This window comes from Symphalangus syndactylus, chromosome 17, assembly GCF_028878055.3.
Source record: "Symphalangus syndactylus isolate Jambi chromosome 17, NHGRI_mSymSyn1-v2.1_pri, whole genome shotgun sequence".
In the NCBI taxonomy this organism is placed as follows: domain Eukaryota; kingdom Metazoa; phylum Chordata; class Mammalia; order Primates; family Hylobatidae; genus Symphalangus; species Symphalangus syndactylus.
The window spans coordinates 18176704-18195976 of NC_072439.2; the positions used below are offsets into that span (position 1 = coordinate 18176704).

The window sequence follows — 19273 nt, forward strand, 5'->3', positions numbered from 1 at the left end:
CACGGAGCGTCTGGACTCCACTTCCCAGAATTCCCCGGTTCAACTGCTTGAGCCAAAGGGTCCGCCACTCCATGAAGTTGATGGACTACAGTTCCCAGAATTCACTCGTCCACCCGCCTGAGCCAACTTGCCCGCGACTCAGAGTGTGTCTGGACTCCACTTCCTCCAATGCCAAAAGAAAATGTCTATAATCTCATTCTTCAGCGGGAAGCGTTGGACTTCGCGGTGGTCTTTGACTACACACACCGCAATGCCCACCGAGATCGTATCCCATATCTCTGAGCGCCTGGTGGGGAATGTGGACTGTGACCCTGTGAGTCGTCCTTCTCTCTCCCTGAGTCTTTGAGCGAAAATATTGTATAGACAGGAATTCCCGAGGTCTAAACGCCTCCCACGATGACAGGAGTGTTATTAGGAAGAGAACAAACGAGGAGATAAAATCTTCAAGGATTAGGATAACCTGACGATGGGAGGTTAAAACTAAGGGTTTAAAGGATGAGCCAGGTGGAATGGTTTGGCAGGGGCAATGAGGAGCAGGAAGACACCAGCCCCTGCTCCAGAAGCTGTGGGACCACTGGTTTGGCAGGAAAAGCCATCCCCATTTAAGATCACAACTACCAGTGGAGAAGCGGTGTCGTCATGGAATAGCTATCTTCCCATAAACTTTTAATGGTATTCATATTTCTCCTTAGATGTAGAAACATCAAATTTCAGAGACTGTAGTGAATTGCTCAGTACCTCAGAGCAATAATGACTGATGAAGAGCTAGGCATTGGTATCAACCTCACATTGAGATTGTAAATGCAGTAAAACGGGAGGATTCTACAGGTGAGGGAGCATGTTTTATTAAGAGTTTCTTCCTGGCCCACTGCAGTGGCTCAAACCTGTAATGCCAGCCCTTTCGGAGGCCAGGGCAGGACGTTCCCTTGAGCCCAGGAATTCAAGACCAGCCAGGGCAATACAGGGAGACTTCATCGCTATAATTTTTTTTTTTAAGTGGTCAGGCATGGTGGCCTGATCTTGGGACTACAGTCCCAAGTATGCAGGAGGCTGAGGTGGGAGGATCGCTGAAGCCCAGGAGTTTGAGGCTGCAGTGAGCTATGATGCCACCACTGCACTCCAGCCTAGGCAACAAATACCTCAATAATTAAAAAAATTTTTTAAGTTTCTTCCTATTTCTTGGTGAAACATAATTTCTTCATTATAGTTAGCAATTTAAAAACTGGCATTGGTTAAAAAATAATAATAGTATAAAGCTAAATTAGGAAACAATTCATCTAAAAACCTCCTCTTTTGAAGGTAACTTTTTTTCTCCCTATAAACATACATTGGCCTATAAACATATACAATATAAACATACATTGGCCTATAAACCAATATTCTTCTTTTTTAAAAAATGGAGTCTACTGTTTATCTATTTTTCTAAACTAAAAACTTTTCAAAATTTTGTTTAGACACAAAAATAAGGTGACTGTGCCAACCTTATGATGCCAAACATCTGCTCTCTGAAAATTGCGTGATCATTATTCATATGCCAGTTATAGCTGTATCCTTGATCTACTCTGCCTTCCCGAAAGATAAAATGTATTGACACACTCAATCATAGCATGCAGGGAACTGAGCCTAAAAGGTTAGGGGCACTTGGCATCAAAGGTCCCTTCTGCTTCCCAGGTCATTGCACTCTGGGTCTGTGATGGGAGGAGCAGCCTCTATGATCTCTGAGATGCCTTTGGGGTCATTCTTCCAGGGTTATGGGCAGCAGGTCCTGGCTTCAGTTGACATGACCAATCCAAGTTAATTCCTAAATCGGTTGCTTATCTCTACCGTTGTTTTATCCAGAACAGGTTTTCTAATTTTTTTTCCAAAGTAAATAGGCTGTGAATTTTTAAAATTCTTAGTTCTGTTTCCCTTTTAATTAATAATTCTGACTTTCTGTGGGTTCCCTCCCACAATATGTGGGAATTCTGGGAGATATAATTCAAGCTGAGATTTGGGTGGGGCACATCTAAACCATGTCATTGATGACACTGACAAAAACAACAGGGAAAGGACTCCCTATTCAATAAGTGCTGCTGGGATAACTGGCTAGGTATATGCAGAAGATTGAAACTGGTCCCCTTCCTTACACCACATACAAAAATCAAGCTGGGTGCTGTGGCTCACCTCTGTAAAAATTGGTAATAATGTCCCCACTTTTAGTTACTTAAGTCTTTATTTTTTAGTCAGTCCTGCTAAAGTTTTCACAATTTTGTTAGTCTTTCAGAATAACCAACTCTTGGTTTGGTTGATTTTCTTTGTATTCTTCTTCTCTATTTTATTTATTAATACTTTAATCTTTATTATTTCCCTCCTAATCACTTTCTGTAAGATTCTCTTTTTCTAGTTCATGAAAATAAAATTAGGCTGTGGATATCAGATCTTTCTTCTTTAACATAAGCATTTACAGATACAAATTTCCCTCCTCCTACTGCTTTTGCCTCATTCCAAAAGTTTTGGCCATTGTTTTCATTTTCAGTTGTCTCAGGTATTTCCTAATTTCACTCCTGATTTACTCTGACATATTATTTAAGAGTGTGTTGCATGCACGTGTGTGTTTATTGCAGCACTATTCACAATAGCAAAGACTTGGAACCAACCCAGATGTCCACCAATGATAGACTGGATTAAGAAAATGTGGCACATATGCACCATGGAATACTATGCAGCCATTAAAAAGGATGAGTTCATGTCCTTTGTATGGACATGCATGAAGCTGGAAACCATCATTCTGAGCAAACCATCACAAGGACAGAAAACCAAACACCGCATGTTCTCATTCATAGGTGGGAATTGAACAACGAGAACACTTGGACACAGGGTGGGGAAACATCACACACCAGGGCCTGTCGTGGCGTGGAGGGCAGGTGGAGGGATAGCATTAGGAGATACACCTAATGTAAAGGACGAGTTAATGGGTACAGCACACCAACGTGGCACATGTATACATATGTAACAAACCTGCACATTGTGCACATGTACCCTAGAACTTAAAGTATATATCTATATCTATATATATAGTGTGTTGTGTAGTTTCCACATACTTGTGAATTTTCCACTTTTCATGATGTGATTCAATTTCAGCTTTTGTGGTCTAGATTACAATTGGAAAAGACTTTTATGGTATTAAACTTTTGAATTTATTAAGATGTTTTATTGAATTCATTACAATGTTTTCAGCCTGTAGTGTGAGAAAAATTACAAATTATTGTTGAATTTATATTGTATTCAACCAATGGAACACTACACAAAGCCACAAATACTAAGAATGCAACTTCAGAATAGAGGAGGTGGGGAAGACAGAAACCAAGTGCGAACAGATATTATGAAAATAATGCTGTGAACTGCAGTATTTAGTGTACTCTGCATTTCAACTCAGGAGTCCCTGAATTATTTGTAGATTTCCTCTCTTAGATACAATTTAAAAACATCGCGTTTGCTCCTTTTGATTCATTTAACACATAGTGAACACAAAGTGATAATCAGTGTTAAAGCTGTGAAGATGCAGCAGAAAACACGTCGCTGACATTCTAGTGGTAATCAACTTTGATGTGGTCATGATTAGTTTTGTAAATGCATGAATGAACTCTTATTCTAAGGCCTGTCTCCTGAATAACTGTAACTGTCAAACTTTTGTTTGAAGCCCTACTGCACAACTTACAAGGGTTCTTCACTATGACAGTCCCAGGACCACTGGGGTACGCTGAGCTATGGCTGAAACAGGCTTTAACTTAAATGTTTTTTCTCCTACAGGACTGGATGAAATGTATCATCAGCATGGATTCTGTGATAAATTACAAGATACAAACTCAAAGGGAACTGCTTTCTATGTGCCTCATATTTTAATGTTTCTCCCCTTTGTGAATGCTTAGGTGAGACTGTAGTCATGAAAACTGAGTAAAGACTTTATTACACACATTACTGAGGCTTCTCTCCAATGTGGACATTCGGAAGTTGAAGACTTGAGGCCTGAATGAAGCACATACCACCCTCCTCATACTTCCATAGTTTCTCTCCCGTGTGGAGCTTCTGAAGCATAATAAAATTCAAGTGATCCAGCAATTCTACTACTGGGTATATCCAAATGAAAGGAAATTAGTATGTTGAGGAGATAACTGCACTCCCAGGTTCATTGTAGCACTACTCACAATAGCCAAGATATCGAATCCACCTACGTGTCTATCAATACATGAATGAAGAAAAGGTGGCATATATACACAATGGAATCCTCTTTAGACATAACAAGGAAACAAAATTTTATCATTTGTGGCAACATGGATCAGTTTTCAAAGACACTGTTAATATAAGCCAAGCAAAGAAAGAGAAATACTGACTGTCGTCACTCATATGGAAGTCAAAAAAAGTTGATTTTGTAGTAGAGAGTAGAACAGTGGATGTAGACAGGCAAAGAAGTGTAGGAGGTAGGTGAGATGGCCAAAGGTTGGCTAACAGATACAAAAGAGGTAGAGGGGAAGAATAAGTTCTACTGTTCTGCAGCACTAAAGGTGACTATCATCAACGATTATTTACAAATTGCTAAAAATATGTTGTAGTCTCACAAATGCACCACACTGTAGCAGTCTCTCTTGTGATGTATCACCCAGAGTTCTTAATCTCACGTCCAATATGATTAAGAAGCACAGACACAAGGGTCAAATTGAAGTAAAAGTTTAATAAGTGAAAGAAAAAAGCTCTCCACAGTGGAGATGGGGATCCAAATAAGTTGCCCAGTATGAGACTGGGGTCCAGGGTTTTTATGGACTGGAAAGGGGAAGGAATGCACTTAGCCTGTGGGCTGTCTTGCAGAAAGCATGATTCAGCTTGGTCTGGGACCTTGGCCCAGGACCAATCAGGAGCTGAAGTGATGATTCATAAGGGCTATTCAGCTTGGCCCGGGACCAATCAGGAGCTGAAGTGATTATTCGTAAGGGCTATTCAGCTTGGCCTGGGACCAATCAGGAGTTGAAGTGATTATTTATAGAGGCTGGGCTTTTCCTTTTTCACAAAAGAAAGTGCCAACCTGAACCTACTGAAGCCCACTGTGTTCATGCCCACAAAGAAGAAACTTTTTCCTGGGAGCCTGCTGCTATACAAAGGACAAAGGCATTTCTGTGTCAGGTCTTCTTCCCTTAACTGAGTGAGCCGGAGGTTTGTGCGAGTTGTTGCCGGAATGGGCTGGAGGTTCTTCTATCCGTGCAGCCATGGGCATGTCTCCAGGCACAATCCCTTGTGCTAGTTCCCTTATCAGTGCCTGTAGCTTGATTTTCTTCCCCAGGCTGCTTTTTATGTTATACGGGGATGAGGCGCTGACCCGTGCGGCGGGGGCTCTCCAGGGACCCTTTCCTTGCTGTCTACTAATTCCTCTCAAATGGATTTTGAATTTTCCCACACAAAGAAATGGTAAATATCTGAGGTGATATACCAATTACACTGATTTGATCACTATAAATTATATGCACACATTAAAATATCACTTTGTACCCCATAAATATGAATAATTATGTGTCATTTAGAAATAATGATAAAAGTATATCCAGATTCAAGCGCCTCTTGTAGCGTTTCCCACAGTCCTCACATTTGGATGGGTTTTCCCCACTATAGTCTCTCGGCTGGTCTTTACGGTATGTCCCGTGTACAAGCCTCTTTCCACAGTCCTCACATTTGAAGGGTTTCTTCCGGCAGTGGAGTCTCTTATGATTCAAAATACTTGAGGCCCGGCTAAAGCTCTTCCCACATTCCTTACAATTATAAGGTCTCTCTCCCGTGTGGACCCTCTGGTGCAAGTCAAGATTAAACTTAGTAACGTAGCCCTTCCCACACTCCTCACATTTATACGGCTTTTCTCCATTGTGGGATCTCTGATGGGAAGACAGTTGTGAATTTGTATAAAATCCCTTCCCACATTCTTCACATTTGAAGAGTTTTTTTCCACTGTGGACTCGCTGATGGTTCAAAAGGCACGAGGACCATCTGAAGCTCTTCCCACATTCTTTACAATTATATGGTTTCTCGCCTGTGTGGACCACCTGATGCTTATAAAAATCTAGCCTACCAATGAAGCCTTTTCCACACTGCTCACATCTGTACGGTTTCTCTCCTGTGTGGACCATGCAATGCCTATTAAGTGCTGATCTCTGATGAAAGCTCTTATCACATGTATCACACCTAAACGGTTTTTCTCCTGTGTGAACCATGGAATGGCTCTTAAGTCTTGACCTAAAATGGAAGCTCTTACCACATATGTCACATTTGAATGGTTTCTCCCCAGTATGGAGTCTCTTATGTTCCTTAAGCTGGGAATCATGAATGAAGGCCTTCCCACATGCCTCACAAATGTAAGGTTTCTCTCCTGTGTGTAATTTATGATGAACATTAAGTGCTGATCTACGACTGAAACCTTTACCACATTGCTCACATTTGAATGGTTTCTCTCCAGTGTGGACTCTCTGATGAGTTTGCAGATGTGAGCTTTGACTAAATTCCTTGCCACACACATCACACATAAAGGGCTTCTCTCCCACGTGGACTCTCTGATGAACATGAAGAGCTGAGATGTAACAGATGCTTTTTCCACACTCATCACACGTATGAGACTTCTCTCCTGAGTATAACTGCTGAGGAAGATCAAAGATGGAAACATCACTGAAGGACTGTTTACACTTCCCACCCTGGGAAGGTTTTTGTCCTGTGTGAATTGTGGGTAGTCCTGCTTCAACCTGGGAGGGGACATCACCATTTTCAAAGAACTGAGAGTTATTTATGATAGAATCCTGAGACCTGGTTAAGTCTTTGGCAATTTGTTCCCAGATTTGCTGGCAGGACCACTCTTCATGTGCTCCTGCTTCTGGAACAGACTCCAACTCAGTTTGGATCTTGCCTCCTATAAAGACACAGATTTAAGAGATGTGTACAGGTGAAGCCTTTATTCAGTGCTCTCAAGGTTTCACACTTAGGACATGACATTAAACTTTAATGAATACAGAGAATGTTCAGTTTGTGTTTTCCAAGTACACCCTGATTTCTGGTTTGCATGAGGCCAATTCAGAACCACATCATGTCTCACATGTAAAATCCTTGATAGAAATAATAGACTTAATTTAAAAATATGATATACATTTAACTTGTTACTATTTGTAATGAATTTCCTAGTCAGTCCAAAATCTTATGTGATAAATTACGAAAATAAAAATTTATGTACATAATGAAATATGAATCAAAAGGAACTTTAAGGAAAAGCAATAACTTAATCAATACTTTGTATATTTGTGTTTATGCTGTATATCCTTATAAAGAAGTTAAACTAGGCCAAGTGTGGTGGCTCAAGCCTGTAATCCCAGCACTTTGGGATTGATCACTTGAGTCCAGGAGTTCGAGACCAGCCCGGGCAATATAGCAAAACCCTGTCCCTACTAAAAATACAAAAATTAGCCAGGTGTGGTGGCACACTCTGTAGTCCCAGCTACTTGGGAGGCTGAACTGGAAGGATTGCTTGAGCCTGGGAGGTGGAAGTTGCAGTGAGCCCTGGGCGACAGAGTGAGACCCTGTCTCAAAAAAAAAAAAAAAAAAATGCTGGATGCAGTGGCTCACACCTGTAATCCCAGCATTTTGGGAGGCCGAAGTGGGCAGATCACTTGAGGTCAGGAGTTCAAGACCAGCCTGGCCTTGAAACCCAGTCTCTGCTAAAAATACAAAAATTAGCCAGGTGTGGTGGCACATGCCTGTAGTCCCAGCTACTCAGGAGGCTGAGGCAGGAGAATTGCTTAAACCTGGAAGGCAGAGGTTGCTGTGAGCTGAGATTGAGATCGTGCCACTGCACTCCAACCTGGGAGACAGAGTGAGACTCTGCCTCATTAAAAAAAAAAAAAAAGTTAACCTAACCAAAAAGAGGTTGGGACTTTGTCCTCAGCATCTGAGAGGTAATCTCTAGGATCCTGAAGTGTCATACCTTAGGAGAGTGTCTTGGTTGGCTTGAAGGCAAACACTGGATCACTCTACATTGTGAAACAATATAATTTATGGTTGTAGCTGGCAAATCCTTTGGGGGATTGGGAGTGGGAGATGCTCCCCTCCATGTCAGAAATAAGCAATGTGATTTAAGGTGGAGCTTTAGGTCACCAAGAGTTAGTGGACCAGGAGACTGATTAATCACCTAGAAATCATCAATCAATAATGGCTCCGTAATGGAGACCCAATAATTACTCTGGATCCCAGCACTCAGGTGAGTTTCTGTGACTGACAGTACTTTGAGTCTAAGTCATACCTTAATCCTGGGAATGTAACACATCCTACTTTGCCAGGAGAATACAATAGAAGGTCTGCATTTGGTTATTCTCATCTGGACCCTGTTTTGTTTTTCTCTAAGTATAATATACATCTTTTCCCTGTAAAAATCAGTCAGTGAGAATAAAAGTATTCAGTGAGTTCTGAGAGTTTAGAAAACTATTGAATGTGAAGGCAGTTTTGAAAACCTCCCAAATTTGCACTTGGTGTGAAGTGAGAGCAATTCTCTGTAAAATGTCTCAGTAAATTTTGTAGTTGGTTGAACTCCTCACAACATCAAACATCAAACACCTCGTAGTGTTTCTATGTACACATTCAAAGTATCCCTGCACAAGAATTTTGCACAGCATATGTAAAATACTTAATCTTACTTTTCTGTATTGATATGGACAGTAACTTGGTTATCTGAAAGAGTACAGAGACACACAACTACAGTTTGAGGGGAATCTGAAAGGCTGTCCTTCCAGGGGTCCACAAAGGGGGATGCTCCTGAACAGACAATCAAAAATGTAAAGAATCACATAGAATGAAAAGAAAGCCTATGATGCAGATAAACAGGACTTTGTAACTTTTTATATTGCAGACTACACATTAGTGAGCTATGAAATGCAGTTAAGCTCTGCAATAAACATTTACAAAAAAGAACTGGAATGTAAATTATCACAGCACCATGACAAGCAGGAAAGTGGTCATTCCATGAAATGCCTCCTAGAGTCATTCATACACATCTATAGGCATGAAAAATGTTTGTCCGGGTTATATTGAAATATGTGCTTCTTACTATGGCTCATGCTTGCAAAACATTCAAAAATTTGTCAGGATAATACCAAGTCCTGAATTAAATAAATTCTTCCAACGGAAAGTTAAGTTGCAGAGGTTGAATCTTGGAAAGGATTAATAGGTAAGTGTGTACCTATTGGTATACAGTGGTACGTAGATATATTTAATACACTGTCACTTATAAATAAGAGGTCTTGGCTGGGCATGGTGGCTCACACTTGTAATCCCAGCACTTTGGGAGGCTGAGGCGGGTGGGTCACCTGAGGTCAGGAGTTCGAGACCAGCCTGGCCAATGTGGTGAAACCCCATCTCTACTAAAAATACAAAAATTAGCCAGGTGTGGTGGCGGGCACCTGTAATCCCAGCTACTTAGGAGGGTGAGGCAGGAGAATCACTTGAACTCGGGAGGCGGAGGTCGCTGTGAGCCGAGATCACACCATTGCAATCCAGGCTGAGCAACAAGAGTGAAACTCCATCTCAAAAATAAATTAAATAAATAAGAGATCTTTAAGGAGAAAGGAGAATCTTCAGGATGTTTCTAGTTTTAGAGGGCAGTTTCGCAATTCCTAACAGGTCATAAAGTTCACCAGTTCAAAATACAACACTAAATCTATAAAAATCAAGAAAAAATTGTGTAAAATCTACATCCTTTAATGTTTTTGAAAACAAAACTTGTATGACATAAAGATGCAGAAATATACACATTTATGAAGAAAGAGGACCAGAAATAGAGTAAATGTTCAGCTACATGACTTGTGTCCCCTCATCCTCATTCTTCCCCCTTCTAGTAAGAAGAAGGAGGAACCTGGGGCCAGTGAAGTGCATACAGACTTTGGAAAAGGCAAATGGGCTGCAGATGGGTAAATCTTTCAAAGGAAATGTTGCTGGAAATCCTCATTCAAAAAGAATTTCTTCCCTGATATAAATATGCTCCCTATGGAAAGCTCCAAGGTAAGTCTCAGGGAAGGCATCTTACTCAGTGTGGTCATAAAAACAATGCTTAGAAGTTTCCACGGGACGTGGGTCAATTGTACACACCTAAAACCAATCACGTCAAGGGAACCTAAGAAAGTCAGAATTGGATAAGCAGCAATCAGCAGGCCAAAAAAAACTGTTCTGCAATATACAGTCAGCCTTCCTATTATGTTACACAGCAAGGGGGATTAAAACGGCAGATGCCATAAAGGTCACTAGTCACCTAAGCAGAAGGTAGGAAGATCATCCTGGATTATGCAGGAGTGACCAATGCAATCACAAGAGACCTGAAAGGTAGGAGGCAGAGGCTTAGGAAGAGTGGCAGAGGGAATAGGATTATGGAAGAATGGTCAGAGATGCAAAGTAGCTGCCTTTGAAGATGGAGACGTGAAACAAGAGCCAGGGAGTGTGGACAGTGCCTAGACACTGGTAAACCAAAGTGAAGCTTTCCCTCAAAGAACATCCAGGCAGGAACAAAGCCCTAGGGATGCTTTGATTTTTGCCCAGTGAAATGTATCAGACTTCAGGCCCAAAGAACAGAGATAATAAATATTTTTGTTTAGTCCACTAAGTTTGTGGTCATTGGTTACCACAACAGGCAGTACAGTGTCCCTGGCAGGACAGAAACAGCAGGGAAGAAATGTGGCTGGAAATGATGGAGAAAGAGGGAAAGGACAGATGCAGTCAGAGAGGCACAATGGGATGAAGAGCAGACCACATAGGTCTCCAAGATGCACTTAAAGAGGCTGTAACATTAATAAAAATAAGAAGTTATAAAAGCTTTTGAGGAGAGGAATGACAACCTGACTTCCATTTCCTGAGGATTGCTTTGGCTGCCATGAGAACAGATATTAGGGTGGGAAGGATGGGAACAGGGCCACCAACTGGAAGGCAGTTATAATAATCCAGGAAGGAGATGTGGTCATTTACATCAGAGCAATGCAAATGGGGATGGACAGAAGCACAACAGGTGGGAGAGTCATGTACAAGGACACACAGATGCTTAGTTCTTACCTGGATTCTCTTCTCTTTGGGTTGCTGTCCCCATCATCCAAAACTTTTCTTCCCTTAGGAAGTGGAATGTATCTTGGTGGAACGGTTGATGCCCTGTGTGAATAGGTAAGGTCACGTGCTGAATCCCAACACATTCTGGGTAATATTTAGGCAAAATTTACTGGATATTTAGGTTCCCAATGCACACTCAAACTTGAACACTCTAAGGTACAAAGCCACTCCTGAGGCCTGATGTTCAGATACAAAGGATGCCTATGCTCACCCATTGAGAGCAGGTTCCTGAAGTTCTCAAGCATCACATCTCGGTACAGCTTCCTCTGGGCAGGGTCCAGCAGTCCCAGCTCCTCCTCAGTGAAGAACACAGCCACATCCTTGAAGGTCACTGCCTCCTACAGCATCAAGAAGACATAACTTCAACCTTATGACCAAGGACTAGTGGGGGAGAAGCAGCATTGAGCAGGGGAACGGGATGAGTGGAAAGTTGTTCTCAATATTGAGGGATGTAGGTCAACTTAGAGATTTCCCACGCATTCTGCCTATATCCTGACAATGACACACACTGGTTTTCCTGAACTCCACCAGAAGTGCAATGATGAAGTCCCGTACATTTACTCTGTGCACTCATCGAGTCTACTTGTATGTAACCCTCTAGGACTCTACATGCTGCATCCTGGGCTACCCATATATAGGTTCAACAAATCTTGCCAACTGCCCCAGCAACATTAAACAATTCAGTCCCAATTTTGTTGGGTAAGGCCCATCGTCCTCCTCTCTCATACTCAAACCCTGGATGCTATCGCTTTTCTTTAGTATTTGCTAAACTAACAAGTTTTAGGTAACTGTGGGTAATTTTCAGGGTGGCCTTGAATCATTCTTTCTTGCTTATAGTTCTGAAGAATGAACACAGAACATGCTGGCAATGCAATGTTCCTGTCCTTCCTAGGGAAGATAACGTCTTGAGTTAGGGAGAAAGTGCCCAGTGAGTCGTGTTGCCCCTGAGGTATATAACCTGGGGTGGGCTGCCTTCTGGGGTACCTCTGCTTTGGTGGAAATAGGGTCAAGATTCTACTCACCCCAGGATGTTTTCTTCAGCCTTGGATGGCCACCTCACAGTGTATCCTACACTTCTGTGCTCCCTTGCTGCCAATTTGTAGATAACAAATCTGCTTCACGTAATCTGTTGAGTGAGATCGTGTTCTGTCTCACAGGACTCACACAAGTTGGTAATCAGTGCACAGTGAACCTACTCCACAGTACCAGCGTGGACAGCTGTGTGGGACAGTTATGTAGTATGTCCTCTACTCTCAAGGCACAAACCACAAATGTTAATTGCAGCCCTCAGTGTCCCGATCAGAAGCCAGAATGCATCATTGCACATCCTAAGGGTCTGCCCCTTCCTAGCTGTGTGGCCTTAGACATGTTTGCCTACAGGAATTAGTTTCCTCTCTAAATAATAGTCCTTATCTGGCACAGTATTTTAAAGGATTAAACAAGGAAATACATAGCATTTGGAAACATCTGTGCCACTGTTTAATGAACATTAGCTGGAATCATTTTTACTGTTGTTACTAGCATTATCTATTTCATGGCTGCATAGTATTCCAGACAACTGATGACTTACTTTTAGCTACAGTAAAGAATATTTAATTTTACATATTTTCAATTATCAATCCTGTAAAGAGCATCATTAAGTAATGATGCAGTAAGATGTAAGAACATCTTACTCTTTCATTGTTTAAAATAATAATTTCAAATGAAAATTAAAACATCAAAAAATAAGCACATTTAGAACTGTGATCATATAACTGCATGCTTTCTTCCCAATTTTTTACCTACCTCCATAATCTTTGAACAGAATACAAGTATTTTGCTTCTCTTTATCATGGCCAAGAGCAGGTTATAAATATTCCCACAGTCTTGGTAATCTGATTGGGGGAACAATTCGTTCTATTATTCTCACTTATTTGATTATAAATGAAAACCATCACTTTTCAAGGTTATTGGCCATCTCTACTTCTCCTTTTACATAGGCCTTTTAGTGTCCTTTGTTCGTATCTGTTTGGAGTTGTTCCTTTATTCTGTGCTCAAGGTTTTGATTTTGAATTTTATATTCTTTAGGTATCCACGTGGCAAACATTTCTGCCCCAGGTCATTATTTCTTCTGGTAACATTGTGTGAGGCATCTTTTGCCATAAGGGATTTAAAGATTTTTCTATAACAACTATGGAAATCAGTATACTTCAGTGCCTGGAGTAGATGCCATGTCAGAGTGACATGTGACAAGAAGTCACACCGAGTGGCGACAGGGAGGAGCAGCACCACTAGGGACACCATCACTCAACAGGGCACTCCAGACACCCACACCACAGGGCATAGGTTGCTCAATGGAGAATTCTCTCTCCTTCTTTCTCTTTTTCACCTGAGCCAAATGGCTAACACTCCTGACCTTTGGTTGCTTGTGTACACCCGAGCAGGTTTCTCATATTTCACCTGTTTAAGAAGAAGAGACCAGGAACCTCCTCATTCTGCTGCTCTGAGGAGTAAATGTAGTAACAGAACACAAGTGACTGGCAAATCTTAGTATCACTGGACATTTTAAATGAAGGCTTCCTACTGCTTTGGTTAAACTGCTTACTACATAAATGAGTAAGAAGAGACCAGTAAATAAAGCACATGCAAAGTATGACTGAGACAAGGAGAACACAGACTCTAGCTCTTCCGGTGTGAAAACTCCAACAATATTTGTGTGGAGCAGCAGTTATATCCTGTTGTTCTGTGCCCAGTTAAAATATTCTATCTGCAAAATAGCCAATGTGGTACATATCAAAAGTACCCTTTCAAAATTGAGCTAAAATGGCATATGGTTTTCAAAATTAATTTTGTGGGAAAAGGTTATATATAGGAAAGCTGTCACTGCAGTGTTGCTTAAAATATGTCTATGAACGTGAGGTAGTTATAAATAAAAAGATACATCAATGTAATAGGAATATGATGTGACCATAAAAATGGAAGATTATGTAACATATAAAAAGAGCACAATTTACAATTAGATGTATATCATCAATACAAATACAGTTATGAATGTACATGACAAAGAGCAAGAGAAGGTAAAAGTGGATAATTTGAGAGAGGGGAGGTAAGGAAGTGGGAGCACTGTTCATTTCTACTAATTTTCATACTCCATAAAATAAATAATGGTAACAAAACAAAACAAAAAACCAAATGCAGTCAACACAAAAGAGATAAAGAAAGCACCTGGCATACAACAGGTCCCCAAATGCCTGTTTTCCCCTTGAGTCTTCTCATGACAGAGAAAAACACATGACAGTATGAGTAGTGACATGGAATTTTAACAGCAAGAGAGGCACGCCCCCCTCACCTTGAATGTGGTCATTTTTCCTCCTACTTTGGGGAATGTGCAGACTCCTGAGTGATGCAGTTTGAAGGAAGGTTGGAATCCTGCCTGAAACATGCCACAGTCTGCAGAAAAAGAGAGATGTGTGTTGTGAATTAGCACATGAACGATCACAGCAGCATTATTCATAATAACCCCAAACTGCACACAACCAAGATGCCTTCCTCTGGGTAAATAGATAGGCAAATGGTGGCGTATCCATGCAATGGAATCTTATTTGGAAATTTAAAGAATGTTTCCAAAGCTTGGAAACATCATGCTAAATGAAAGAAGCCAATCACAAAACCCATGGATTATATGATCCCATTTATATGAACTATCCAGAATAGATAACGGTATATAGAGAGAATATAAGCTAGTGGTTGCTCCAGATTTGAGGTGAGAACGAGTTTTTATTTTTTAAGAGATGGGGTCTTGCTATGTTGCCAGAGCTGGTCTCAAACTCCCGAGCTCAAGCTATACCTCCCACCTTGGCCTTCCAAAGTGCTGAGATTACAGGCATGAGCCACCACGCCCAGCCTGAAAATGAGTTTTAACTGTAAGTGGGCACAAGAAGTCCAGTTAGGGGATGAAAATGGTCTAAACCGAATAATGACGATGGCAAAACCACTATGTGAAATTCCTAAAGATCACTGAATTGTACACCTGAAATTGGTGAATGCTATGATATGTAAAAAATACCTCCATAGAATTGGAAAAAATAATTGTTAGTTTACATGTCATTTAACTTAGCAAGACTGAGTCCATATTGATAGAATATTTATAGTTGAAGAAACTAATAAATAAATGGGGGAGAACTGGCAGCTCATTTTTATAGTGAATGCCCATTAATAATGTATCTCCCCAGAAGAAACTTGACTATTTCTTTTAAAAAGGTAATTTTATAGTGGACAAATCTGAATGACATCATCTTGGCCAAATGAACGAAGTTGAGATCACCAATGAAGGGCCAAACCAACATCATTTGGCCCTGTTATGTTACAATAAGAAGGAAACCTTATCACTTTGGTGGTATCCGCACCAACAACGCATAAGGCCCAGAAGCAATAACAATGCATGATCTGAACCTAAACATGAACTATACCAGATAAATCCCAATGAACGTCTTTCTCCAAAATAACTTGCCTACACTCTTTAAAAATACCACATATATTAAAGGAAAAGGCTGTGAAATCCTTCCAGATTAACGAAGACAGAAATGTGATGACTAAACATAATGCACATAATTAGACTTTAAACTGGGGTCAGGGTGAAGGGTGGGGTAGAGGATAGTTGTGAGGACTTTAAATGAAAAAATTGAGCAAATTTAATTATGGAACCACATATGAGATACCATGATGTTATGGAATATGTTATCTAGCACTATCTAATTATAACACTATAAGCACAATTAGTAGTTTTTAAAACAGATATCTAATATTTAATAAATATCATTTAATATGATATCTTAATATTATCTAGCATGTTATGTGAGACCCTATAACCAGCCCTTTCTAAACACCTCTTACCAAGTCACCCCATGATCACCATGGAATGTGGGCTTCCTTGCTGCAGAAATCTACAATCAATTGTCTCCGGTTACAGGTATGTTCCAGGTAGTATTTGGCTCATGGCCACCAACAAAGCAAACAGGAAAAATGTAAACAATTGGCAAATTTGGGTAAAGAGTATATGAGAATTCCTCATACTATTTTTGCAACTCTTCTATAGCTTTGAAATGATATAAAAATGAAAGGCTTTCAACTATCAGGAAATAGTTATAAGGATGATAACAATGGGGGCCGGGCGCCATGGCTCACACCTGTAATCTCAGCACTTTGGGAGGCCGAGGTGGATGGATCACGAAGTCAGGAGATCGAGACCATCCTGGCTAACACGGTGAAACCTCATCTCTACTAAATATACAAAAAATTAGCCGGGCGTGGTGGCGGGTGCCTGTAGTCCCAGCTACTCGGGAGGCTGGGGCAGGAGAATGGCGTGAACCCGGGAGGCAGAGCTCACAGTGAGCCGAGATCGCACCACTGCACTCCAGCCAGGGTGACAGAGCGAGACTCCATCTCAAAAAATAAAAAGGAATAATATGGATGAGCATGACATAATATGGCAGTTTGCTAGTTTATTCTCTATCAGCAGTATCTAAAAGTTTCCATAGTTAAAGAAATATGGGAAAACACATTAAGATATTATAACAATTTTTAAATGCTTATAAATAAATATACAATAGACACAAAGACTAAAAAGAAACAGAGGAGAACTGGAAGTTCTATCTCTTGTATCAGACAGTTACCACCTTCACATCTTGGATTCATGGGTAATTTAAAACATGTTTTCTCCTCCTATTAATCTAATTTTAAAATGCTCCGCAATGACATAGTTCCACAATACAAAATCCTTATAAAAAGTGAAACAAGATGTTGAGAAATTTTTAAAAGACTCCTACAGAAGTCCAAGTCCATGAGCCTTGCTCTCAAGGTCCCTTCAATCAAGTCCTAACTTTCTTTCCCCACCTGATTCCAGCTAGTTCCTCTACCTCAATGAAAATGTATCCAAGGGATGATCAACTCAGGCTCTGACCCAAACTGCCTAGGTTCCAGCTCCAGCTGCACCTCATTCTACTGGGAACTAAGCACCCGTTGTCTCACTCCCATATTTAAAATGGAAAAGAGCGACCGGGCGCGGTGGCTCACGCCTGTAATCCCAGCATTTTGGGAGGCCGAGGCGGTCGGATCACGAGGTCAGGAGTTTCAGACCAGCCTGACCAAGACGGTGAAACCCCGTCTTTACTAAAAATACGAAAATTAGCTGGGCGTGGTGGTGCGCACCTGTAATCCCAGCTACTTAGGAGGCTGAGGCAGGAGAATCGCCTGAACCCGGGAGGCGGCCTGTTGCACTGAGCCCAGATCGCTCCACTGCACTCTAGCCTGGGCGACAGAGCGAGACTCCGTCTCAGAAAAAAAAAAAAAAAAAAAAGGAAAAGACCAATACCTTTCCACAGAGCCATGGTGCGGCGTAAATGTATTTATTTCCATAAAGCCCTTAGAATTAAGTTACCAATTAAGGCTTAATTATTATCAACACCCATGCCCAAGGACACATCCTATACACTCTTGGTTGAGGTGAATATCTCTGTAAAGAGAAAAACCGGCCCGGCGCGGTGGCTCACACCTGTAATTCCAGCACTTTGGGAAGCCGAGGCAGGCGGATCACTTAGGACCACAGGTTCGAGACTAGCCTGGCCAACATGGTGAAACCCCCGTCTCTACTAAAAATAGAAAAATTAGCCGGGCATGGTGGCGCATGCCTGTAATCCCAGCTGCTCCGGAGCTGAGGACAGAGAATCGCTTGAACCCAGGAGGCGGAGGGTGCAGTGAGCTGAGATCGCGCCACTGCTGCACTCCAGCCTGGGAGACAGAGCAAACCTCGTTCTCAAATAATAACAATAATAAAAACAGACTAACAAAATAAATAACATTTTTTTTAAAAAAGAGAAAAGCCAAAGACCACTCGCGTAGACAGCTTTGTCCTCAGTAGCCAAGTCCCTCCCTGCAGCTCTTTTAGAAAAGTCAGGCTGGGGAAGGAGAAAGCTGTAAAACATTCTGACTGCGTCGCCGTCCTGGATACAAGTTAAATGCTCCTCTCCCTTCGTGAAACGTGGATGCATCCCACGCCTTCCTAAAAAGAGGTCACAGGCGTCCGGGATGATCCAGAGTCCTGCCGGGATCCAAGAGAAGGGCTGGGGCAGCTGGAGCTCTGACCCCACCCGGGCACCTGACCACTTCGCGGGAAATTAACAGGACACCAAGTGACAGGAGCTGTTAAGTCTTTGTTTTATACCACAACTTTCAACTCCTAAAACAAGTCTATCAGGATAGTCCTAAAATCCTCATTTAAAAAACGGCAATGGGAGGTACAGGGAGATTAAGTAACACCCCACGTTATATCGCGAGAAAGAGGTCGCACACTTAGAGCGGAGGGAGGCGGACTGAGCGAGGTCAAACACCTGGAAAACCCTCTAAACAGGCACACAAGTCTAGACAGGGTTCTTCCCCGCCCCCCGAACCCCCAACGACTCCTCCGGTGGACCTGAGTACAGCCCCCAACGCCAGAAGGCTCCATCGACGGCAACGAAACTCCCCTCCCATCCCTCGCATCTCCAAACCTCAGATCTTCTCCAGGGCTTCTTACCCCCTTAGTTGACCCCCAGGTCGTTAGGCGCCCCTAATAACTGGTTCACTTTCGCAAAGACCCGCAAGACACAGAGTTGGCTCAAACCACCTTGTTAAGTAGCAATGTCCGGCTAGGAGACCGGAAGTGCCGATTATGCCACAGAGCGTCTGGACTACACTTCCCAGAATCCCCCGAATCCGCCTGCCTGAGCCAAAGTTCCCACGACTCCACAGAGCAAATGGACTCCACTTCCCAGAATTCACAGGTCCTCCTGCCTGGGGCAAAATTCCCACGCCTCCAAAGATACTCGCGAAACGCCTGCGGGAGCCAAATTTCCTGCGCATCGATTGGGCAACTAGACTCCCGCAGGCGTTTCGCTGGTATCTTGGGAAATGGAGTCCATTTGCTCTGTGGAGGCGTGAGAATTTTGGCTCAGGCAGGTGGACCTGTGAATTCTGGCCTATCAACCTATATTTTTATTTTAAAAAAATGGAGTCTCATGTTCTATATCAATTTTTCTAAACTAAAAAAGAAGACTTTTCATGGTTTTCTTTAGATCAAGTGACTGTGCCAACCACAGTATGAGGAACACTTCTCTGAAAATTG

The 19273-nt window shown here is 41.8% G+C and overlaps 1 protein-coding gene and 1 long non-coding RNA gene across 7 annotated transcripts in view; one reads left to right on the plus strand and one right to left on the minus strand.

The window, feature by feature from the left end:
• Positions 1-10: 10 nt before the first annotated feature.
• On the plus strand, positions 11-7243 carry LOC134733023 (uncharacterized). The gene is made up of 2 exons (XR_010116584.1): positions 11-313; positions 3790-7243. It is a non-coding gene; the product is annotated as an uncharacterized lncRNA (long non-coding RNA).
• Positions 4689-19273, minus strand: part of ZNF155 (zinc finger protein 155) — a 71102-nt gene continuing 56517 nt past the window's right edge. For 4 of the 6 annotated variants that reach the window (XM_063620950.1, XM_063620951.1, XM_063620952.1 and 1 more), the window contains 4 exons: positions 14465-14565; positions 11348-11474; positions 11086-11178; positions 4689-6916 (listed from right to left, as the gene is read on the minus strand). In XM_063620950.1, the coding sequence (XP_063477020.1) occupies positions 5535-6916; positions 11086-11178; positions 11348-11474; positions 14465-14565 (1703 nt within the window). In that variant the 3' untranslated portion in view covers positions 4689-5534. Of the gene's footprint in view, positions 6917-11085; positions 11179-11347; positions 11475-14464; positions 14566-18659; positions 18802-19273 lie in introns of those variants that run through there. The other 2 variants (XM_063620953.1, XM_063620955.1) reach the window with 2 other exon arrangements.